This window comes from Myotis nattereri (genome assembly GCF_964212035.1).
Source record: "Myotis nattereri genome assembly, chromosome: 4".
In the NCBI taxonomy this organism is placed as follows: domain Eukaryota; kingdom Metazoa; phylum Chordata; class Mammalia; order Chiroptera; family Vespertilionidae; genus Myotis; species Myotis nattereri.
This window is the reverse complement of record NC_138079.1, coordinates 111,708,468-111,730,206: the sequence shown is the minus strand read 5'-3', so window position 1 is coordinate 111,730,206 and position 21,739 is coordinate 111,708,468. Positions and strand designations below refer to the sequence as shown.

Below are 21,739 nucleotides of genomic sequence, written 5' to 3'. Positions count from 1 at the left end.
TCACAGACAGCAGGCGACTGACACCGGGCTGCCGATGGATCGGCCATGCTGACTGGATTGCTTCCCCACAACTGCAGGTTGCCACCTCAGGTCCCTCTGCGGGGAACCTCTCTCCTCATCCCCATCCCATGGCTCTACCCCTTCTTCTTCCACTTATAAAACTCCTAGTCATCCCTCAGAACCCATCTTTGTGCCTTCAGGAGGTTTTCCATGATCATCTCCTGCCCCAGCCTGAGGCTACTCACTGGGCTGCCTTCCTACTTTACACGTGTTTCTCTCGTTGAACTTATCACCGTATTGTCATTAAAAAATATTTTTCTCCCTGTGAACCATTTGAGGGTAGGAATTAATATCTTAATTTCTTTCTTTTTTAAGACAGTATCTGGCCTGGTGACAGCGATGGTGTGGCTCCGTCTGCGGAGGGGAAGCCTGAGCGAGTCCGGCTGGGGATGGCGGCGGAGCAGGAGCGGACATGGCTGCAGAGCCCCCTGCGCGCAGGAATACCTGTCAGGTAGGTCAGAGCGTCGAACGGCACGTCCTTGTAGTCGTTCAGGAACATCTGGACCTGCCGCACGCTGATCCTCAGGTCCGACTCGTTGAACTCGTAAGGGATGTTCCAACCTGCGTGGGGCGGGCGGAGGGCTCAGCGCGTGGGCCAGACAGAGCTCGAGGCCGTCAGCCTCCACAGGGATTGTGGCTGCAGCCCCTGAGCCGAGGAGGCGTCCTTCCTAAAACCAAATTCCAGGTGGCCGCCCCTTCGCAGAGGAAGGTGTCAGCGCCTGCGGCGGGGCACGAGGAGCAGCGGCTGGACACAGTGGAGGCACAGGGCTCCTGGCCAGCAGGGGCAGCGGGCAGCGCCCTGGGCCTCGAGCCCAGCCAGCTTTGGGCTCCCTCCCCGCAGGAACTGGCGGCCCTGGGTTTGCTGAGAAATGCCCGGGGCCACACCAGCAGCCTGAGTGTGAGCAGAGCTTGGTGTAAGACAGCAGGTTGATGGGGCCTGGGCTCAGCCGAGTCACTTCATCTCCTGAACATTCACACTCAAAATAAAAATGATAAAACGGCCCTGACCGGTTTGGCTCAGTGGATAGAGCGTTGGCCTGTGGACTGAAGAGTCCCAGGTTCAATTCTGGTCAAGGGCATGTACGTTGGTTGTGGGCACATCCCCAGTAGGGAGTGTGCAGGAGGCAGCTGATCGATGTTTCTCTCCCATCGATGTTTCTAACTATCTCTCTCCCTTCCTCTCTGTAAAAAATCAATAAAATATATTTAAAAAAATGATAAAACAGCAGAGTAGTAACTCATGCCCTGGCACACCCGGCCATTGGCTGTGAGCCAAGGAGGTGCCCAGACTTTGGGAGACCCGCATGGTGGGGCGCGGGAGGCCGCGGCTGCGAAGGCAGAGTCTGCCGCGGGCCCTGGGCTGCCCCTCCCGGCCGCTCCGTGCAGGGCCAGGGCGCGTGTGCAGCCGGGCGGGTGTGCAGGGAAAGGAGGAGGATGCTCAGAGGACCCCAGACACAGCTGCCTCCTGGTTAAGGAGCACGAGCTGAGGGCCCTGCAGGGTCACGTCCAGGCTGTGGAGCAGATCAGCTGCAGCGGCCGCCGATGGCCAGGAGCCTGTCAGCGTGTGCTGCTCGGCTCTCACGGGAACCCGTCAGCATCTAGTGAAGTGAGGCATGGCTGGGTATGTTAGTGAAAACATCACCTTTATTTTTTCGAGAAGCACAGACAAACATGTCCCAGCGTATTTCTTTCCTTGTCATGCTATAAACTACCTGGTGGCGCTTTGTGGATAATGGCCACCATGCCCCAGGTGGGCGCACACACATCTCAAGCCCGATTCTCTCACCGTCACGTGACTTCAGCAGCACCTCTTTTCCTGGCATCGACACTGACCTGGTTCTGGGGTTGCCAGGTTTATTAAATACAAATACAGGGCCCTCGGTAAAGTTATAATTTCAGATAACCAACAAGTCCTGTTCAGTACACGTGTGCCCCGAAGGCTGTGTGGCGCACCGTCTCCCCGCGTCCCTCTGGGCAGAGCCCGCGCCCGCCCGCGTGCCCCGCCCTGCCCGGGCCCTCCCCTACCGAGCGGCCCGAAGTTCCGCCGCTCCTGAACGATGGCGTGGAAGAAGCAGAGGCCGAACAGCAGCTTCTGCCACATCTCGGCCTTCGTGCAGCTTTGGAAGAAGACGGGGTCGGAGATGGGGTCGTTGAGGTAGGAGCGCAGGAGGTTGGCCCGCAGCCCTTTGGGAGGCTCGTTGGTCATTTTGATCCCGTTCTGCAGGATGCTGACTGGGAACTTCTCGGAGGGGTAGCTGGTCAGCCAGAGTCTGGAGGGACAGCGACCCAACTACTTAGAGCAACGCAGTAACTTAAATGGAAAAACCAGTAACACAGATATTAGCCACCATCCATTGAGCACCGCCCGGTGCCGCCAGGCTAAGAGCCAACGTGTCCCTTCCCATGCTTTGCCTCCCAGCCCCTCTGTGGGGGGGGTGGGGGGGGTTGCGACCCCTCCGACCAGAGAGGAACTGGGAGCGTGCAGAGGCCGAGTGGGTGTTCCACGTGTACACCCCCTAGAGGTGGCTGAACTGAGAGGTGACCGGGCTCCTGCCGTCCAGACCCATCCGCCCTGCTGGACTGGCCGAGCCAAAGCCCGCACCCAGGTGAGGCTGAAGTGAGCCACTCCCAGCTCCAGCTCCCAGCTCCTCACAGCCTTGCTGTTAGAGAGGAAACAGGGCAGGCGGGGAGAAAAGGCAAGCAAACTGATGCCACAGTAAATGCATTACTGAACCCAGACCGCATGTTGTCCCCACGGGAACAGGAGGTTTCTATTGCGGAGAGAAGTCTGCAATGGGCCCAGCCAGGAGCAGGGTCCAGCAGGGCCTGCTTTTGTAAATACAGTGCTGGGCCCTGGCTCTGCCCCTTCATTTACATATGACTTGCGGCTGCTTTCCTGCAACTGACTACAGTGGGACCTTGACTTATGAGTGTCCCGACTAACTAACGACTAATGAGTTTTTTGAGATACCAGTTGTCTCTCCGGTGATTTTTTGCATTGAGTTGACAGAGTAATTTGAGTTAATGAGCTCCTTAACGAGCTCCTTAACGAGCTCGGTCTCGGAAAGAATTAAACTCGTAAGTTAAGGCCCCACTGTAGTTGCAACAGAGACCACGCGGCCTCACAGTCTGACATATTCACGATCTGGCCCTTGACAGAGAAAGCTTGCTGACCGCAGTCACGGAGGCAGCGTTTGGAACAGGCCCTGAAGGTATGGCAGGCTTCTTCCTGTGCCCACAGACGGGAACGTATGCAAACGTACGTAGAAGCAAAAAGATGGCAACTTCACGTCAGCGAGTTAACACTTCGGCGCACCGGCGTCCAGGCTTTCCTTCGCCTGTGTTTCCTACCCGAGCTCCATGGCAGCCTGTCCTGTTTCATTTTGCAGGTTTTTGTTTGTTTGCTTTGCTAGACTTTAGAGCGGTCACAACAGGCGAGTCTGGTGACGGAAGGCCGTTAGGAACACCGGACACAGCTGGGCGTCTGCACAGGCGAGGAGGCCGGGAGGAGGCCCGGCCCTGTGGGTCCAGGCCCGGGGCTGGGAGCTGGGCAGAGGCTATCGCTGCTGGCTTGAGGCCTGACCTTAGTCTGCAGATGGCTGACATCTAGTTCAGGCCCAGAAAACCAACCCGATGCCGCAACATATTTTTGAAGTAATTGCCCACTTTTAAAAATGTAGGGTTTTCTTTTAAAATTCTAGATCCCTCCATACCCTTTAAATAACGACAACATCCCATCACAAGAGGCTTGCGTTCCTGCATGGCAACACCAGCGGCACGAGCAGGGGCTGCTTGTCTTTCCCTAAGGGCGTGGCTTCTCTTTCCTGAGTCCCCACCGCTCCCGGTTGTGCCCGCGCGGAGGCGGAGGCTGACGGCCCGGACAACAGCTACTGTGGTGTGGAAAGTGGAATATTCCTGTGCCCAGTCCCCCTCCCTCATCTGTGGCACATTCCTGGCTCCTGGAGGTACCTGAGCTCATGCCTTTTGGATTAGGAACATAGAATTGAGGACCTTAATGAATAATTTTTTCTTCATTGAGTGTATCATTAATGGTCAATGAATCAACTCATCATCCCAAACCAAACAGAATTCTTGAACTAGTAGATCCCACTTAAACTCTTCCATGAATCTTACCCGAGTCTTACATGAATAGAGTCAACTATGGCCTAGTCTGGCTTTGTAAATAAACACTAAACACTTTCCTATTTTCAGGCAGACATGACTAAAATTAAAACATCCACCAGGCTTTGGGGGTAGAGCAAGAGTCGGCAAAGTCTCTGTAAAGCAGCGGTTCTCAACCTGTGGGTCGCGACCCCTTTGGCGGTCGAACGGCCCTTTCACAGGGGTCGCCTAAGACCATCCTGCATATCAGATATTTACATTATGATTCATAACAGTAGCAACATTACAGTTATGAAGTAGCAACGAAAATAATTTTATGGTTGGGTCACAACATGAGGAACTGTATTTAAAGGGCCAGAAGGTTGAGAACCACTGCTATAAAGGATCAAATAGTAAGCGCTCAGCCTTTGCAGGCAGATGGTTGCTGCCACATTACCTGCAGCATGAAAAGCATCCTTGATCCTTGATAATATATAAGTGAGCATTGCTGTATCGCAACAAAACTTTATTGATAGACAATGACATTTTAATTTCCTATCATTTTCATCTGTCATGAGGTATTATTCTTCTGATTTTTTTCAACCATTAAAAAATGTAAAAACTATTCTTAGCTTATACACCAGACAGCACCAAGCAGTCGCCTGGGTGTGGCCCCGGCTGCACGGCCGGCCCTGCTGGACCGAGAGCACTGTGCACACGGGCGTCGGGAGGGGCTTTGAAGTCTGTCTGGCCCATCTCCTCGCTCTGCAAATGCACAGCCACGCCTGCTTGCTGGGCTCTAAGGTTCACAAAACACATAGCTGTTTCCAGTGTTTCATGGCGCCTGAGAAATAGGCCAGAGCAAGGACAGCGGAGCCTAGACTACAGGTGAGATATTTTTAAAGACAAAGAATGTTAAGCATCAGATTTGCTGACATTTAATGTACCTTTCCAGACACATTTCCTATCACCTCCCCTCAACAACATCTCACACCAGGGTCACAGCATAGCTTCTCGGTGCTTCCCTAACACCATCTTTGCTTTTTACAAATGCTGTCCCCTCTGCCTGGAATGTCCTTCCTGGCGAACTCCTATTCACCTTTCAAAACCCCAGGCCAATATCAGTCCTCCAGGTAGGTCTCCCCGACTCTCCCTTCCCCCTCCGTGTCCCAGGGCCCTTCTTAGAACATGAACATCGTTTCTCAGCAGGCTGCCTTCTGCTAGACTGAGCCTCCCAAGGGCAGAACTGTGTCTGGTTGTCTTCGCCTTCCCTGCCACCAGCACGGTGCCTGGAGCCGCGCCGCGCAGGACAGGCAGCGTGGGAGCCTCTCACCTGAAGCTGGCGTTGGTGTTCTCAGGGACGATCACCTCCTCACAGATCTTCTCCAGGGCAGGCATCCAGCTCGTGGCCAGGTGGCAGTTCTGCAAGACCACCCAGGTCCCCTCTTTGATGGCGATGTTGATCATTTTGGCCGCAATAGGGCCTTGGCCCTGACCCAGGGATATGATCTGTGTTTTGGTGCCTCCCATGTCAAGATCCTCCGCAAACTTCAGCAGGCCTGGGGCCAGGAGGAAAAGGGGCTTTTAAGAGAATGAGCCAGCAAAGACCATATTAACAGTCATGTCACAGGAGGCCCACGTTACAATTCTGGCTCCAAAAGACACCCACTGACTGCTGATAATTACAAATAAGCAAGTCTCCAGGGAAATTTTAGACTTTGGTGAAGATGGAGAGCAAAGACACTATTGGTCCCTCTTTTGCTCTGAATATACAGACATTATTGATTTTTAAAAATGACAGAAACTTGAAAAAAATCAGGGTTGAAGGAAAGAGAAATTCCCAGGTGCCAAAAATAAAGATAGAGATCAAAACTAGAGAGGTGAGCACAGAGCCAAAGGACAAGGAACTGGGATTTTAGGAATTTATTTTACTGGGAAAAACAGGTGTTTGTACAGCAAAATTTCAGGTAAGTCTCACTTCTCTCTCCCTCAGAGGCAGCAATGCTACTAGGTTTTGTGAGTCTTCCCAGAGACATTTATGCATTTCAGTCATGCGGAATACGATGATACTCACACCAATTGTAGACCCCACATGTGCTTCCTTCACTCAGAATTCCCCTGTCAGTCCATGCGTAAAGGCCCTATTCTTTGTCATGGTTGCAAAGGATTTCCCCATTGGAAAACACCACACGACATCTAACCCGCTTAGAAGCGGTGTTTGCCCACGGGAGATGGGCATAACTTTGCACTCAAAAGAGGTGGGGTGCTGGAACTGAGTTTAAAAAAAATAAAGTTAGGGTCCTCCAAGGGCTGCACCTTCATGGAGAGAAGGCCAGAAATCTGGTCACTGACTCAAGAAGCACCGTGGAAGCTGCCACTGGCTTGTAGCCTGGATGGGAAAATAAAAACCCTCCAGTGAGAAATCAGAGCACGCAGCCTACGCCACAGAAACTCCCCTATGCACTGACCTGGAACGGTCACCCGGGCACCATTGTTTGTGTCTATAGACTATTCAGTTAGGGCACCCCTGAAACCCACGCCAGCGAGACCCCCACAAAACAACACACGCTGCTGTTGGTGAACGCACAGTAAACTACCACCAACTACCAACCACGCTCAGGGACTGTCAGCACAGACAACAAATGGGAGAACTGATGCCCCAAGAATTACACACGGACTCTGCTGTGGGCTGAATTCCATCCCCCCAGATCCATATCTTGAAGTCCTGACTCCCAGGACCTGGGTCTTTACAGAGGTAGTTAAATTGAAATGAGGTCAAGAGGGTGGGTCCTAATCCACTATGACTGGTGTCCTTACACGAGGAGATGAAGACAGGCATAGAGGGAAGAGCCTGTACAAACACAGGAAGCAGGTGGCCATGAGTGAGCGCGAAGAGGCCTCAGCAGCGGCCGCCACCCGCGCCCTGAGCGTGGACTTCTGTTCTCCACGACTGGGAGGAACCAGTCTGCCGTTCGAGGCACCCGCCTTTGGGACTGGTTGTGACAGCCCCAGCTGATCTTTGGCGATAACGTACTGGCACAGGAACCTGGAAAGGAGACCCATGGCTCCCAGCTGCCACCTCTGACTGCCTTCGGGGGCAGGTGCTGGCTCCGCCTGGGTCAGGTGCGGGTCACACCCCTCGGCCCTCTCCCAACACGCCAACCTTGTCATTTGCGTTTCTGACACTCTTCCTTCATTCAGCAACAGAGACAACTAAAGCTTTGCAATCCCTCAATGGAACAGAAAACTAATTCCTGAAAACAACACACACCCTTTAATAAGCACAAATGGTTCCTGGGAAAATACACAACCTGGTAACCGTGGCTACTCCTGGGAGCACTAGGAGGAGGCGGCACCTTCACTCTACATAAGTGTTCCTCGGCCTCAGCTCTCCTGACAGGCGGGGCCGGATAATCCACTGCTGAGCCCTGTGCACTGTGGGGTGTTCAGTACCTTGGTCTCTACCTACTAGATGCCAGTAGCACCCCTAGTTGTGACAACAAAAATGCTTTCCACGTTGTCAAATGTTCCTTGAGGGCAAAATGGCCATGGTTGAGCCACACTTCTACACCTTATGGCATTGTTTGGTTGTTTTTAAATCATGACTCACAGTATTAATTATCCAAAAAGTTAAAAAATTAAAAGAAAAGAGGAAAGCCCAGCTGAGATAGTCAGAAAAAATGGTTTAAAACAAAGGTGGCCAATTAGCAGCCAGGCTAAATCTAGCCACAGCTTGGCCCTCGCACAATTTTTAAGAAAACATTTGAATGAGTTATCAAGATGTCAAAAAGAGTGCTTTTTGCATTTCTTGTTTCTCTGGAAAAAAATCAGATGATCTGGCTCACAGCACCAGAGGGCACAGAGGGTGGAGTAGCAGCTGGCCCTTTAGGCGGGAAAGAAACCTGCAGTCGCCCCCCCCCCCGCCCCCGGCCTATTCACTGCTGGCCTTCAGAGCCATCTGAATTGGAGATGCCTGCTAAAAGGGATGCTATTGCCATCCTTTCACATTTGGGGATCTTCATACCACAGTCCACCCTTACCTGCCATCGGGTCTGCGCCGGGAGACAGCACGAAAATCAGGGGCGTGCAGCAGCTGGAGTCACTGTAGGACCCCTGGAGGTCAAATGTAGGGGTTTCAGTGTACACGTTGCCCATGTGCTCAGCAATGAACTCCCGGGTGGCGGGGATCATCTTGTCGGGCCGCAAACATCGCAGGATCACCATCCTCTCCAACCCTTGAAGGAACTTCCAAATGCCAGGGAACTTCTCCTCGTGGGGGTATGCTGAGTCATAGATGAGCTTCCATTTATCAGCGTTTTCTTCCAAATGTTCCATCAGGCCTTTCAACCCTGACAACGAGGATGCGCGAACCACTTCGGCCCACGCTTTCTCAGACAGCCATTCAGAAACTGGGTTGGGGAAGGGGTTGTCCAGGGCCACGCCACCAGTGAGGAGAAAGTACCAAATCTCCTCGTTAATTAGCTTTTTCTCTTTCAAGATGCCAATGGTCAGGAGGAGGGAGAAAACCAGCTTGTCCTTCTCAAACAGAGAGCGGCAGATATTGTTGTAGATGCTGAGGGTGAAGTACTCAACGATGTGCTCAATGCGCAGGTCCAGCTCGTCACTCTTCTTGCTGTGCACCAGCGACTGCATGTAGAGGTTGATGAACCATGTCAGGGAGTACTGGTACATCGGCTCGATGTTGGCCAGGTCAGAGATACAAAAGAAGATGGTGGCAGAGTGGACAGCCACCGGCTTGTAGCCCATCCGAGTCTGGTCAATCTGCGTTTCTGTCACCGAAGCAATTTCCTGTTTCTCGGAGATCTCTTCAGACAGCTCCTTGGAGGAGGACAGAACGTTGATGGCAGTCTCATCCTCAAGGATGTTGCCCTCAGACAAGGAGAGGATCTCTAGGATCCTGTCTTCAATTTCCTTTAACTGCTTCTTGTTCTTGGCACTTTCCACAATCAACTTGTTCTTTTTCTCTTCCAGTTCTGGCTTCTCCTTGGCAGCCACGATGCCAAGCAGCTGATCTTGGAGGCCCAGGGGGGTGATCATGAAGTTGAGGAGGCAGACTTTCACAGCGACTTCAGGGAGGTAATGTGGGTTCCTCAGGCGGGTAGTGATGTATAGCTTGAAGTCCTTGGAGTATTCGATGATGTTTTCACCCAGCCTCATGTACTCGACCCCTTGCTGCCTGAATGTGGACTTGAGCAGGATGGGCTCAATGAAGGCATCCAGCTCTGCCCCCACGTTCTCTAGTAGGACAGGGGTGCCAAACTGCAGGGCATTCTCCAGTGTCCTCACATAGTTGCTGTCCGAGAACTTGATGACAGACAGCTTGTTCACTTTCTCCATGTTCTTGATCCACTTGTTGGCCTGCCCCTGAGGGTCAATCATCAAGGCCCAGCGTCTGGAATTGGACACAATGATGCCGTTGTCGATGGAGAAGGAATCGACAGGCAGCCCGGCGATCTGCCAGGCTCGGGTTTTGATGGGATCCCCCAACGTGTTGCTGAGACTGAAGTCACTGGAGCCGGGGATGACCCTCTTGCTACACTGGGCCAGCCACTGATTTTGGCACTTGGCCCGATAATCCACGGTAAAGGCCCCTAGGTAAGCCACAGTCCCCGCAGACACCAGCACATCCCCGGTCAGATTAGTATAGCGGATCCCCAGCTGCCGGGCAGCCTCTGTCCATCGCTCCTTCTCTCCCCCAAGACCGCTGATGAGCTTTTCTGCCCTGATGAGCTTTTGGGAACAGATATCAATGTTTTCTTCCAAGGTCATCTTCTTGATGTTCATCTCCTCAAATTCATCGTTCAGGGCCTGGAGGCGGTCCTCCACCAGCTTCAGCTCTGCTCTCTTCAGGTTCAGCTTCTGCATCTGGATGTCCAGCTTCCCCTCTGCCTCCCTCAGCCGCTCCCGCTTGGGAGCGACCACCTTGGTCACACGGTCGTACACCTCCATGGCTCTCACCCACTTGCACAGACCCTCACAGGCAGATGACACGTTTTTAATGACGGCCGGCTGGAAATCTGGGTGGTCGATAAATCTCTCTCGGATCCGTTTCATGATCATTAAGGGGATGTTGTCTTTGTCGTACGTCTTAAGGCTCTCCAGGAACTTCAGATCGCCAAGAACCTTTCTTGATACCCCCCAGTAATCTTCTATCATTTTGCCTGTCAGGTGAGCAAAGGCATAAGACTATCATTAAGATTTCTGGCTGAGACTTAAAGCTTTGCAGTGACGGTTCCTCGGATCTGGCAAAAAAATTCAAATCCCACAGAGGACTTTAAGGGCAGAGAAAATACTCTGTATGATACCATAACGATGGACCCGTCCTTATATGTTTGGCCAAACCCATAGAATGTGCTCCTCCAAGAGCATTCAATCGTGTAAACTATGGGCTTTGGGTGATTCTGATGTGTCCGTGTAGGTTTGCTGTGGTGGCAGGTGTTGATAATGGATGGGAGAGACTGTGCATGGGTGAGGGCAGGGGAATATGGGAAACCTCTTTGATGTGAACTTAAAGCTGCTTTAAAGATACAAAATCTAAATAAGAAAAGGAAAGTCTAAGCTCCTCACCATGGTCTGGGAGGCCTACTGACCTCACCCCTCATCGCTGCCTTGCTCTTCGGACGCCAGTCATGAAGGGCCTCCTGCAACGCCTCGCTGTCCGAGGCTTCCCTACACGAGCTGCGCATGTCTGCAGCTGGCTCCTGACCAGACTGGGGGCTCATTTTTGAAACCACCCTCACGGGCCACAGAGGGGTTTCCCTAGATGAGCCCCAACGAGCGCCCCCTGCACCCCTCCCCCAGCATTGCCCTTCATCTCAGCAGCTAGAGCGTCTGTTCTTTCTACAGCATCTGTTGCAAGCTGTGACTTTTTGCTTACTTTTTATTGCGGCCTCTCCCTCACAGCGGTGAGGGGTCTGTGTTTACTGTTCTCCGCACAGTGCCTGAGACTCGGTCATCGGTCTGTACTGAATGAATGTTGCCCCTCATCCCAGCCATAGATGGAGAGGGCAAAGGAGTCACGGGCATGTGATTTAAATATTCTTTTTCGCGTCTGGGAGGTGGACTGGATGGAACCCAAAGCGTCCTCCTTGTGAGTGAGTGGGGGCCCAAGAGAAGGCGGGGGGGGGGGGTGGAGAAGACTGCAGCTGGACAGAGGCCCTCTGCCACCTGCCCAAGACGAAGCCGGGCCTGTTCTCCTTAGACCTCGTCACGCTGACCCCTGGCTGAGTGAGCCCTGACCTCATGCCAGGCGGCTCCTAAAAGGCTGACAGGTGGGAAAAGTTGGAGGCCTTTGGCTCATGGCACTGTCACCATCGCTCATCCTAACAAGCGTCCATGAGTCCTGGCTACGGGCTCAGTTGTTTGGAGTGTCGTCCACGGTGGAGGGTTTGATTCCAGGTCAGGGCACATGCCTAGGTTTCAGGTTCCACCCCCGGTCGGGCAACCGATTGATGTTTCTGTCTCACATTGATGTTTGTTTCTCTCTCTCTCTCTCTCCTCTCTCTCTCTCTCTCTCTCTCTCTCTCTCTCTCTCTCTCTCTCTCTCTCTCTCTCTCTTCCTCTTTCTCTCAACTCAATGAAAAAGTCCTTGGGTGAGCATTAAAAAAGCTGTACTCGAGGCATCATATTAATTACAACAGTTCAAATGTGTCCTGTTTCTAACTCAAGCACAGCAGTCAAACATTCCCATGGAGGTTTTTGTTTACCGTCAGGAGGGTGACACGCTCCACGTAAATCCAGGATGCCCAAAACTACCTCGATTGCTCTTCTGCTGCAGCCCACTGTCCTGGCTGAACGTTGCAGGTTAAGTGAGTAGTGCACACAATTTGCTTTGCCTTTGAGCTAGAGAGGCGAACAATGGGTCCTGTGTGGATCACCAATGATCCAAGAAGAGAAATGACTTCTGGGGCCTGGCTATGGTTTGTGCACTGTTCTCCACCCTGGCTGCACCTTTGAACCACACAGGAGTTCAAAAGAAATACAAATTCACACAGAGGCCATGCCCAGGCCAACTGAGTGAGGATCTCACGGCTCTCAAAGAGGCGCCGGCAGGGCCGGCTTCAGCCTCTTCATGCCCCGCGGGTCCTGGGTGCCCGAGTGGGGATGTGCCGGCTGGCTCACCTCGCTCAGCCCCACTGAACGCCCCGCACCTGCTGCCCTAACGGCGCCTGTCAAGTCCACACCGGCGTGTCCATTCCCCATTCCTTCTGTGTCTCCTTCATGGGGCTTCGGCCACCACCACCAGGAAAGAGGGAATGCTAAGCAATTGTAAGCAGAAGCCTCAACCGCGTTCAATTCCAAGGCACCTGTCTTCATACAAGACCCTACATGGAAATCTGATTGTAAGGAGACTGAACGTTTACCTATTATGCGGCTAGTCTCACTTATATAAGGCGCTCTCCTCTCTCCCTGGAATCCTTGTCTCCCCGCCTCCCTCCCAGCCTGCCTCTGCCCCCTCTGCTCACCTCTGCGGCTCAGAGTCTCCTCTACCATCTCCTACTCCTCCTCCCTCTCCTCCCGCCGTGTCTGTGTCTGCTTCTCTCTCTTCTTCCACTTGCTCTACGTTTGCACGTCTCTCTGTCTCTGCACCTCTGCGTCCGTCTCCATTTCTCTCTCACTGGCAGCCTTTGTGTTTCTGTCTTCGTCTGTCTCTCTTCACAGCCTCCCTGTCGTCTCTCCCGTTTCTCTGTCTGACACTGAGCTTGAGTCTGTCCCCCATCCTCTCTCTCTGTCGCTGTCTCCATCCGCCTCCTGATTCCTTCCCTCGGGCCTCTCCCTGTTCATGATCTCTTTGTGTCTATGTGCCTGTGGGTCTCCCTGACCTTCGTCTTGGTAATGATTTGCAGGCAGGAGCTTTGACTGCTCAGCTCTCCTGTGACACCAGCATTTTCCTGGCTCCTGGGAGGAGAGGGGCGGTGAGGAGGCACAGGGAGCTCTCTGGTCTGGAGCACACGCACAGCTGGCGCCCCTCTCGCTTCCTCCGAGATTGCGCACACTGCCTGCGGGGCGGGTGTGTGTGTGTGTGTGTGTGTGCGCGCGCGGGTTACCCGTGCCACTGGGGTCCGGCTTCCTCTCAGGTTTCAGCCCTTTCATGACACAGATGCTCTCCATGACCAGCTTGACGGGGCCGGGGGGGTTCTGCATGGACTTCACCATGGAGATGTCCGCTGGGTTCAGGGTGTCGAGCGCAGCCAGTGCGGCCTCCAGTGCTGGCATGGCCTCGGCCAGGTCCCCCTCACACTCGTCCTGCGGGCACACGGGGACAAAGGGGTGAGCGCAGCGCCTGGCATGCCTGGCACGGGGGAGGATGAGGCTCTGCTCCTGGAGAAAACCGTCCGGGCGGGGGTGGGCAGAGGCATTGCCCACGGCCGTTCCTCCGGGAAGGTGCCCAGGGCTCTGGGTGCAGGGAGGCCGGCCCGGCCCTTGGGGCTGCAGCCTGGATGCCTTGGACATTAGGGATTCAGATGGTTTGTAATCTTTAAAAAAATCAAGCCTTTGTTTTTGTGTGTGTGTGTGTGTTTTTTAAAATATATTTTATTGATTTTTTACAGAGAGGAAGGGAGAGAGATAGAGAGTTAGAAACATCGATGAGAGAGAAACATCGATCAGCTGCCCCCTGCAGACCCCCTACTGGGGATGTGCCCGCAACCCAGGCACATGCCCTCGACCGGAATCGAACCTGGGACCTTTTAGTCCGCAGGCCGACGCTCTATCCACTGAGCCAAACCGGTTTCGGCAAGCCTTTGTTTTTAAAAAAAATTCCCAAGAGATATATGTAGGGGGGACCAAGGATGGGTTGAGCGATGAAGGATGAGTCTTCACAGGTGAGTGACAGATGGGAAGAGGGTCAGGGCCAGTCCAGGGAAGATGAAGGTGCGGGAAGCTGAGCGGGGAGGGGCGGGATCCCTGCGGCTCAGCTCAGCGACGGGCAGGGGCAGGAGCAGGGACAGGACAGGGGCAGGAGCAGGGACAGGACGTGTCTCAGGGGGATGCAAGGTCGAGTGTAGGAGTGAGGAACAGGCATAGAGACGGGAGTTGGCTAGTGACATCTGGGAGGAGATATTATTTCTTCATTTAAAAACAAAATTAACACAATGAAATATCAGCCATAAAAACACTGATTCATGAAATAACACAGACATAAGCCTTGAACACTCCATGCTGAGTGACAGGAGCCAGACACAGAACCCCGGCCGCCGTGATCCCATATATATGCATGTGCAGAGAAATCCTGTGAGGCAGGAAGTCGGCGAGTGGCTGCCAGGGGCCGGAGGGGAGTCGGGGGCTGCTTGTGGGGAGGAAAATATTCTGGATTTAAATAATGCCGGTGGTTGTACAACTCTGTGAAAATGCGAAAAGCCACAATTGCATAATTTAAAAGGGTGGATCTAATGGTATGTGAGTTACATCTCAATTAAAAAAAAGAAAGCTTAACATTATGAAACTTTTAGAATAGGAAGGGATCTTATAGATTAGTTAGAGGTCTAATGACTAAATAAGAAAGAAAAAGAAAAACAAAGTTTCGGGAAGCAAATGAGTTAGCTCAGTTTCCGCAGCTGGTCAGGTATGGCACCAAGCTCCAAGCCTGACTCCCAGCTTTGCCTGCAGCCCAGGTGATCCCCAGCCGGTGTGGAGTGCAGCCCGCAGCCCAGGTGATCCCCAGCCGGTGTGGAGGGCAGCCCGCAGCCCAGGTGATCCCCAGCCGGTGAGCAGACTCCACGGGGAGCTTGAGTCTGAGGCAGAGCAGCGAGCCCTGGCGTCTAGATCCTGCAGGTTATGATGATGGGCAAACTGACACAGGTGGTCCTGCTTTCCACATATGTGTGTGTGTATGTATGCATGTATGGGTACGTGTATCATGGATTCTTTTTTTTTTTTAAATATATTTTATTGATTTTTTACAGAGAGGAAGGGAGAGAGATAGAGAGTTAGAAACATCGATGAAAGAGAAATATCGATCAGCTGCCTCCTGCACACCCCCCACTGGGGATGTGCCCACAACCCAGGCACATGCCCTTGACTGGAATCGAACCTGGGACCCTTCAGTCCACAGACCGACGCTCTATCCACCGAGCCAAACCGGTTTTGGCCATGGATTCTTTATTATAGGTTTTCCGCTCTCTTAGAAACCTACAGAGGCCTGGTGCACAACATTTGTGCACTTGGTGGGGGGAGTGGTGTCCCTCAGCCCAGCCTGTGCCCTTTCACAGTCTGGGAGCTTTCAGGGGATGTCCAACTGATGGCTTAGGCCCGCGCTCTGTGGGAAGCGGGCCTAAGCCATCAGTTGGACATCCTTACCGCTGCCACAGAGGTTGACCACTATGCTCGCCAGCCATCAGCCCAGCTTGTGGCTGAACAGCACTCCCCCTGTGGGAGCGCATTGACTACCAGGGACAGCACCTGCATTGAGCGTCTGCCTCCTGGTGGGCAGTGCGCATCATACTGACTAGTTATTCAGCAGTTTGGTTGATTTGCATATTACCCTTTTATTATATAGGATAGCAATGATTTATTTAGCTACATTACATTCAAACACCCCCCACCCATAAGCAAGACATGTCCATATCCCTGTATTAAATAAATAAATGGCCAGGCCTGGGCCATTCCACTGGCCCCACGTCAGCCACGGGATGTGCACTGAGTGGAGGCAGAGGAAGAACCAGCCCGGCCCTGCCTCCCTCACAGCAGCTGCAGAGCTGGGGCAGGGACCAGAAGGCATCGGCTTGGCCACCGCTCTGGGTTCCCCAGGTGCCCGGGGCACCACATTGCCCTGGTTCTGTTCATGCCGGGGACCCACACCCTGCCTCCCTGCGGCCCAGCCACGGCTCTCCCTCAGGGTCCAGGCCTGGGTTCCAGCTGCTCGCTCGTCAGGCGTCTCAAACTCGCTCTCATCGTGACATTGCTGCCAGGTGATTCCAACCCTGAGCGCAGTGGGTGCCCCTCCCCAGGCCACCCAGAGAGTCTGGTCCTCGGCTTGGGTGGGGCCTGGGCACTGCACTTCAAGCTCCAGGTGAATCTGCTCTGCAGTTTCCTGGGGCAAATCTGGGGTACCCCCAGGGCACCCCAAAGCACCGAGAGGGGGCAGGGCCAGAGGGGGGCTACTTGATGGTAAACCGTCTGCCTAACATGGTCATTAAAGTGACTCTATGACATTTGGGATATGATGTTAAAATTTTTTTTAAAAGCATGACATAAATTGCAACCATGATATGATGGCAATGATGGAAACGGAGTTAAAGTTGACTTTTTTTGTTTTTTGTTGTTTGGTTAATCCTCACCTGAGGATATTTTTTCCATTAATTTTTAGAAAGAGTGGAAGGGAGGAGGGTGGGAGAAAGAGAGGAGAGAGAGAGAGAGAGAGAGAGAGAGAGAGAGAAACATCAATGTGAGAGAGACACATTGATTGGTTACCTCCTGAATACTCCCTCACCAGGGCCAGGGATCGAACCCAGGTACATGCTCTTGCCTGGGAATCAAACCTAAGAGTCTTTGATGCAACAGCAGACGCTCTAACCATTGAGCACACTGGCCAGGACTCAGCTGACTTCCCAGCAGGGCTGTGTGACACTGCTGGAATGTGCCCAGCTCTGCAGTAATCCTGGCATCACTTGTCCTCACTAGGAAAAATGATTCATTAACTTAAAAGAATCAGCCAGTTTAAGCCACTGCTGTACTTGTGGGGCCTGCGTTCTGTCAGCCAGTCCCCTCATCTCCTCGTGGGGTGCCCTCCAGGGTCTCCCTCAGGAGGTGAAACCAGCCCAGGACTGCAGCCCTGGGGCTCAGAAAGGCACTGGGCTCCCCATAAAGCCTCGGGCACTCACACAGCACAGCCTCCTTCCCCGACTCACCTCCTGACCTCACTCCTGTCCTGGGGGTTGGCAGAGCACGGCCCTCCCTTCCAGCCAAACCAGGAGTGAGTGTGCGGGTCGCTCTGCACCCTCCCTGCCCCTCCTGCCCAGGGGCCTCTGCTCCCCTCACACTGCAGAGCAGAGGCCTGGCTGTGGGCACCCACGCGTGGCGACAGGCTGGCCTTCCTCCAGGCAGGTCCTGGCACAGGGTAAAGAACCTCTGTCGGGTGGTTAACACGGGCCCGTGAGCTCCGTGTGCGGGACCATGTGACACGCCTTTGTATCCCCCGAGTCTCCCCAGGTTACAGTGCGGAAGCTGAGCAAATCCTGAGCCCTGAGGTGCCTGATTCTACCAGGAGGAGCTCAAACTCATGTGCCTCCCGCTCCAGGCCAGCCGACACGCTGGCAGGGGGCGGGCCGGCTTGTGAATGGGACGCCACGGGCAGCGCCGTCCACGCCTGGCGGCTGCACCCAGGAAGGGGGTCCCGTGTCGCCCGATGCTTGACTTTTGTTCTCAGAAAAGCTGACACTTTAGACATTTTACTTGCAGTCTCTTGATTTTGAAAAGTCGATAATTATTCCAAGATCATAAAAGAAAAAAGCGTGTGTCACAGTGTGCCCCTGCCGCCTGGGCCACACCCTCAGTGTGTGGCACTGGGACCAGGGGTTGGGCCCAGGGCAGCTCCGAGAGGCCAGGCCTCAGGCTCGCTGGAGGGAGCCGTCTGGAAGCCTGTCCTGGAGGAGGCGCCCCGCTATTTATTCACCCTGGAAGCCAGACACCGGCCCAAGCTCCTGCTGTAAGAACGGCCAAAAGGGTTTTCTAACTGGCATTGGGGAGCGCTGGGACAAGTCTGCCACGCTGAGGCCACACCCTGGGCCCAGTCCCGCCGACTGGCTGTGCAGCTGCGGAAGTGCATGCTGTTGACTCGCGGGTACCGTCTGTCACTCTTGCACCCAAGGCTGCCGGGCTGCGCTAGTGGGGCTGGGCAGCTGAAAGCGCTTTGAGAAATATATAGCCTCACGGGAGCGCCAGCCGGGCTTTCCTCCAATAGCTGAGCAGGAAACGCCTGCCCAGGACCGGCAAACGGAGTTCTCTAGGTCAACAATCTGTCCTCAACAAACGTTCGTTCCACCCTATGACATGCCAGGCACACGTGAGCAAAGATGTGATGGAGGAGAGTGGTACCCAGTCTGGAGGAAGGGTGCTCTGGGCAGAGCCGCCAGCCGGTGCAGGGCCCTGGGCGGAGTGTGCCTGGTGTCTTTTTAAAGAACAGGCAGGAGACCAGCATGGCCAAAGCAGAGTGAGGGGCTCCTAGAGACGAGGGTCGGTCATACTGGGTCTCGTAGGCCTTGACTCTGAGACAGCGACTAACACGGTCCAGCTGCCTGGAAACAGCCAGGGGGCGGGAGTGAGCTCACCACCCAGCGGCTGGCGCTGCTGAGACAGTCGCCTGCCCTTTCCAAGCCTCACTTTTCTCACCTGCAGGACGGGCCGACCACACGTCCCGCAGAGCTGTGCGGGCTCCCCGCCTCCCGGATCTTTATACCTTGATGCCCTGAGCAATGGAGGCAGCGGCGTTGGCTTCCTTTTCATCCGCCTGCACCAGGAGCTTCTTGGCATCGGCTTCTATGGTCTCCTCTTCAATCCTCACCATCATGTTGGCGGTCTCCTCGGACGTCTGGATGAGCTGGGGTTGGAGTGCGGTCAGCTCCACTTGCATGACGGCCACCTGGCAAGGAGATGGAGCGAGCGTGATGCTGTGAAATGACCGCGAGGCCGGCCTGAACCATCCTCCAACCTACGCATTTGCAGCAGAACTGGGGGCTGCTGTTGGCTGGAGTCGCCTGGGTCTCTCCATGCTCAGTGAGGTTCGCACCAGGCGTTGCAGATTCCAGCACCCTGCTCGGCACCAGACACATAAACTTAAAACATATCAAAAGGCCTTTCTCGTTGTTGAGCCCACCTTCTAGTGTTGGGGCAGGAGAGGGAGAGCAAGAGCACGTTAGGGGGAAATCCACTTCATTTATCCATTCATTCATTTGTTTGAGAAAGAGGGAAACATCGATTTGCTGTTCCATGTATTGATGCATTGTTTCCTGTGTGTGCCGAGTTCGGGGATCAAACCTGCAACCCTGGCTTATCGGCTGACGCTCTGATCAACGAGCTCCCCGCGGGGAAAAGCCTGCATTGTTTCCAAGTCCGTGAAGGAAGCACGTGAGTGCGGCTGAGATGCCTGGGATGGAAGGGACTTGCAGGCCGTTTCCCTCTCTAAACATTCGAACTGTGTGAGCACCTCTGATGGGAGGCAGCTGGCTGCTGCTGAGGGAGGGGTGCCGTTTCTCAGGCAACCCAATGCATTAGATGTTCCCGATGCAGAGCTGGGACTCCCCCCTGGTTCTGTGTCCTTATGTGAAGAGGGTTTGTGACTTGCGCCCAGGCCCGAGAAGCGCGGGGAGAGACGCAGGCACCCTGGCCTGGCCATGACAAGGGCTCCGGACCATGCGCCTGACTTTCAGTTCCGGCCTGGCCTCTTGGGGCGCTGACTCACTGGGCTGCGTGACTGTGGACAGTCACCTGGCCTCTTTGCGTCTTGGTGTCTCCAGGTGAGCTGCCCTATACACAGCCCTGGGCCTGGGGGCTCAAGGGGTGTGACCTGGCACCTTCATTCTCTCTCTCTAAAAGCAAAGGATCCCAGTTGGACCGGCTCAGAGCCAGGAACAGAGCATGAAGGACGCCCCTACGGCCTCCCCGGCCCTGGGCTGCAGTGTTCATGCATTTGCTGGGCTCAGCCACGGGCCAACCTCCTGGCAAGCATTCAGTTGTCTCGGCCTGTGCTGGTGCTGAAAATCCCTGTCTTAATGTGGCTCTCACTTTAGTTGGCTTGTCAAGATGGCCTGTCCAAGCACAAATGAATACAAACTCACACGCCAGGCATTTGGTATTTGTGTCAGCGTTTCAAGTCCTCATGACAGCCTACAAAGCACAGACTATCACCCACCAGCAGAAGAGGACACTGACATCCCAAGAAGTTGGTGAGTTGAGAACTGGGACTGGAGCCCAGGACTCTGATTGCACAGAGCCTGCTCCTAGCCATGGCCTCACCCTGACTGGTGGTTTCTGGCAGGGCCAGGGCCAGGGTAGGCCTGCAAGGCACTCACCTTGGGCACAATATTCAAGGGGGCACCAGAGAACGAGTACCATGATACATAGTATTTTGTTGCAATATTTTAAGTCAAAATTAATGCCCCCCAAATCCACGATGAACAAACTATTAAAATCTTGAGTAAAGACAACTCAGTGTGCTGGGCTTGGGAGGAAGCTGTGAGGGCGTCCTGCGGGCGGGGATGCTGGGCCTGAATGCAGCACCTGGACAAGCCACTCCGCGCCCCCCCCCCCCCCCCCCCCCCCCCCGCTCACTGGTCCTCAGCCTCTGTCCCTGCTCTACGGTGGCCCTTCTCACCTGGGAAGCTGCGAACTGGAGTTTCTGTAGGCCTGTCAGGTAGCGGTTTCTTATCATGTCAACCTCTTGCCTCTTGCTATTTAAGAGGGTCTTAAAGGTTAGGATCAGCTCAAGGTAGGAGGTGGGGGTGACGTAATTGTGTCTGCGAAGCGTGTTGTAGTAGTCGAGTGACAGCTCCTTCACACTCTCCTGGAAGTATTTGCACATGGAGACGACCCTGCCAGGGCAGAGGTGGTGGGTGAGGCCAGAGACACCAGCGTGGCTCTGGGTACAGACGCGAGGATGTGCGAAGGCGCCCTGGATGGGCCCATGGAATCCCAAATCCTCCGATGGACGCAGGTCAGCAGAGCCAGCAGAAGGGCTGGGAGGTTTTATGCTGACTGAACAATCTTGGATCAGGTGACCCTAACCCCGGTTACCCTGTGAGCCACCATGCTGGGCAGGAGCTCTTACCTTTGGCCTGACTAAGCCCCCGGACTTTGCAGAATGATTTTTGTAAATACAGAAAGTAAAATAGGATCACACAGGAAAATAACTATGTTGAAATAGAGTTTTTCAAAATATTTTAAAAACCAAATTTGTTTTATAGTCACATATACGCTTATTAGTGCGTTAAATCAGGGTCAGCAAACTTTTTCTCTGTCACAACTACTTAACTCTGCTATTGTGTATGAAAAAGGGGGCGTGGTTCCAATACAATTTTATTTACAAAAACCCCACCAACCCCCCCCCCCAAAAAAAAACAGGCTGCAAACTGGACTTGGTCTAGGAATCATAGTTTGCTAACTGCTGCATTGAATAAAATTGGGCAGCATGCCTGGAAGCTACCACAGTTTTGAAGGGAATATCTGTAATGACTATGAAAAAGCCCATGTTATTTTTATTGGTAACAAAGTCACAAGTCTTGCTAATACTACTGGGTTTACTGCCTACATTCATCATGGAAGAAAATGCAAAATCTCAGCTGGATGTAAGAATGAGATGTAGTTTTCCTCATTCATATTCACTCACCCCCTGAGTTCTATTCATGGGCCTACAGACCCAGGCTAAATCTTCTGGCCTTCAGAACAAAGTCTAACCTTCTTAGGACAGAACTGAAAGCCACGCCCACTCCGAACCCCGCCTGCTTCTTCATTTCCCACTCATTCATTCAATAGCAGTCCCAGGCCCCTGCCAGGCACTAAGGCAGTAACTTTTGCTGGCATGCGAAACCCTCTCTTATAATCTTCCATTTACAATTTTTTTCTT

General features: G+C 53.6%; 1 protein-coding gene across 2 annotated transcripts in view; it reads right to left on the bottom strand.

Moving 5' to 3' along the window:
• Nucleotides 1-21,739, bottom strand: part of DNAH3 (dynein axonemal heavy chain 3) — a gene marked incomplete at both ends in the record, with an annotated part of 183,227 nt that overhangs the window by 10,827 nt on the left and 150,661 nt on the right. For both annotated transcript variants that reach the window (XM_081089382.1, XM_081089383.1), the window contains 7 exons: nucleotides 505-621; nucleotides 2,086-2,330; nucleotides 5,495-5,720; nucleotides 8,202-10,343; nucleotides 13,230-13,428; nucleotides 18,578-18,760; nucleotides 20,492-20,708. In XM_081089382.1, coding sequence (XP_080945508.1) covers nucleotides 505-621; nucleotides 2,086-2,330; nucleotides 5,495-5,720; nucleotides 8,202-10,343; nucleotides 13,230-13,428; nucleotides 18,578-18,760; nucleotides 20,492-20,708 — 3,329 coding nt within the window. The remainder of the gene's footprint in view (nucleotides 1-504; nucleotides 622-2,085; nucleotides 2,331-5,494; nucleotides 5,721-8,201; nucleotides 10,344-13,229; nucleotides 13,429-18,577; nucleotides 18,761-20,491; nucleotides 20,709-21,739) is intronic.